Source organism: Tetrahymena thermophila (assembly GCF_000189635.1).
Source record: "Tetrahymena thermophila SB210 genomic scaffold scf_8254576, whole genome shotgun sequence".
NCBI classification, from domain to species: Eukaryota; Ciliophora; class Oligohymenophorea; order Hymenostomatida; family Tetrahymenidae; genus Tetrahymena; species Tetrahymena thermophila.
In genome coordinates, this window is record NW_002476347.1 from 170,939 (window position 1) to 173,491 (window position 2,553).

Below are 2,553 nucleotides of genomic sequence, written 5' to 3' on the forward strand. Positions count from 1 at the left end.
TTTAATTCTTTAATGAATAAATTAATTTGTTTTGATGAATCAATATTTAAATTTATAAATTTGTTTTTTAATTAGAAAGTTTTATCTATTAATTAATTAAATAAATTTTGCTTTAAAAATATGTTAATATCTTATATCAACTGAGATTTTGCTCTTATGTTCAATATATATAATTAATTAATTTGATCATTTTTATTTTTTTAAGAATTAATTAATTAGATCAGTTAACCAAAAAAATAGAACTTCAAGATTATTTATGTTAATAAAATTAGACATAGTTCTACTGATCGTAATACTATTTTTAATAAATATTTATTAATTAAAATGAGTTAAATGATCAGATTATATTTCTGTATTTAATACATGATATTCATAATAAAGCAGCAGAATACCACTCTAAAAAATCAAAAGAGAATTTCAGCAATAAATTTGATGAATGAATATATTAATGAGGATAATAAAACTCAGGATGATAGGTATTTATAAAAAAACATTACGTTTTTACAAAATGAATAAATTACATAATATATTTCATTATTATCACTGAAGACCTATTATCGTATATTTTTTTGTATGTATATTTTCAAAATTGATTGAAATTATTATATTTATTCATTTCAAATCATTCTTAAAGCAAAATAAATATGTGTTGATTTTACTTGAATAAAATATTGATCTAGTAAGATCTGCTTTTAATATCAATTATATATTGCGTTTTATTTATATATTGGTTATTAATATAAAATCTCTAATAAAGATATGCTATATAAATTAGTGTAGTATTTTTAGATTTTAATCTCCTTACTAAATAATTAATTTATTTTTTCTTCTTAATATAAAAAAATATCATATTTCTTTTTATATCTATATTAATAATTATTGTAATGTATGTAATTAATGAATGAAAGAAATTATATTTTTTTCTAGAAAATTAAATCTAATTATTTGCTTTTATTGCAAATATTCTAATTATTCAATAAATTAAAAAAAAAATATTATTAACACTAGTTTTAAGATGTATAAATTTAAATTTTATATATACCAATCTATTTAATATTTTAAATGTTTTTTGAATAAATTTTTAAATTGTATAAAACTAAATAAATTATTTTAAAAAAAAAATGGAAAATTAATAATTTATTGAAATAAAATCAAATAATTTTAATTTATTTAATTAATTAATATTTTACATAAATTTTTATTTAAGGTTTTTCTTTTTCAATTTTAGACCATATATTAAACAAAATAATATATCAAATAAACTATTCTTTAGACCTTATAAATTATAATTTTAATCATTTTCTGCAGAAAATTTGTAACATATTAACTTCTCCAACATTTTAAAGCACGAGATATATTAGATAGTCAGAGACCTGACTCAACCCCCATTTTTTTGAGGAATTACAATATAATAGATAGGCATAAAACGTGTAAAATTGAAAAAATTGTGAATTACATTTCTGAAGCTGAATTACCAATATCCTTTATATGAGGTGGATCAAAGCAAGGAACCATATATTAAACAAAAAATAAAAATTTTATTTTTATTTTTTTAATAACTTTTTTAAATCAATGATTTATTTAAAAATTATTTCATTTTTTAATTGAATGAAATAAATTATAATAAATAAAAAATTAATCTACAAAAATTAATAAATAATTAATAATACTGCAATTAAGGACAAAAAAAAGATTTTATTATTCAATACAGACGGTATTTTAAATTGTATTATATGAAAATATGGAGCAATTTTTATATTTTTTTCTCAAATTTTGTAATTATTTTGATGGCACTTTTTTAATTAAGTTTAATTTAAAATGTCTATTACTACTAAATGAATCCAAATAAATAAAAAAGAAAATTTAATTTAATTTAAAACTAGAACTTTGTTATTAACTTAGTAAATCAAAATATATTCGAAAGTAAATCTTATTTATTAAAATAGTACCTAATATAACTATTTTTAGTTATTAGCTTATTTAAATTTTTATTACTTACTATGGATGATTAATTTACAATATCGATAATTTCTAGAAAAATAAATTTATAGTAACATACAAAAATAGAAAAATATAGTTTTTTTTAAATACTTAATCTAATATATTTAGATTTTAAAGATATCATTCATTTCGAGAATATTAAGTTTAATATTAACAAACCAAAATATAATAATATAGATTTTTAAATACTTAGTCGAAAAGATAGTAAACTTAAATAAAATATATAAATTAAAAAATATAAAATAAATCAATAAAATTAAAAAAAAGATATGAAGATATTAATAATATTATCCTTGATAACCTTCTCATTCGTGACTGCTATTAATATTCGTGGTCAAGAATTAACAGCCTAAAATTCCTTTAAGCGTAGTTTACTCATGTTGTAAGATAAAATATACGCTATTGATTATAACATCAAAATTGAATGCAAAAACAATATCTTCAATGATAATTAATAACTATCCTAAGAAACTATTGATTAAAGCTTGAAAATATGCGATGTGCTTTTGAGTATAACTGAAAATAAAGAATAAAGAAATATTGATTAAGGTA

General features: G+C 17.0%; 1 protein-coding gene across 1 annotated transcript in view; it reads left to right on the top strand. All coding sequences in view use genetic code 6, as the record gives it.

Moving 5' to 3' along the window:
• Positions 1–2,270: 2,270 nt before the first annotated feature.
• TTHERM_00916420 (hypothetical protein) overlaps positions 2,271–2,553 on the top strand; it is a gene marked incomplete at both ends in the record, with an annotated part of 3,096 nt that continues 2,813 nt past the window's right edge. The window contains one exon of the mRNA XM_001020211.2: positions 2,271–2,550. Within this exon, the coding sequence (XP_001020211.2) occupies positions 2,271–2,550 (280 nt within the window). The remainder of the gene's footprint in view (positions 2,551–2,553) is intronic.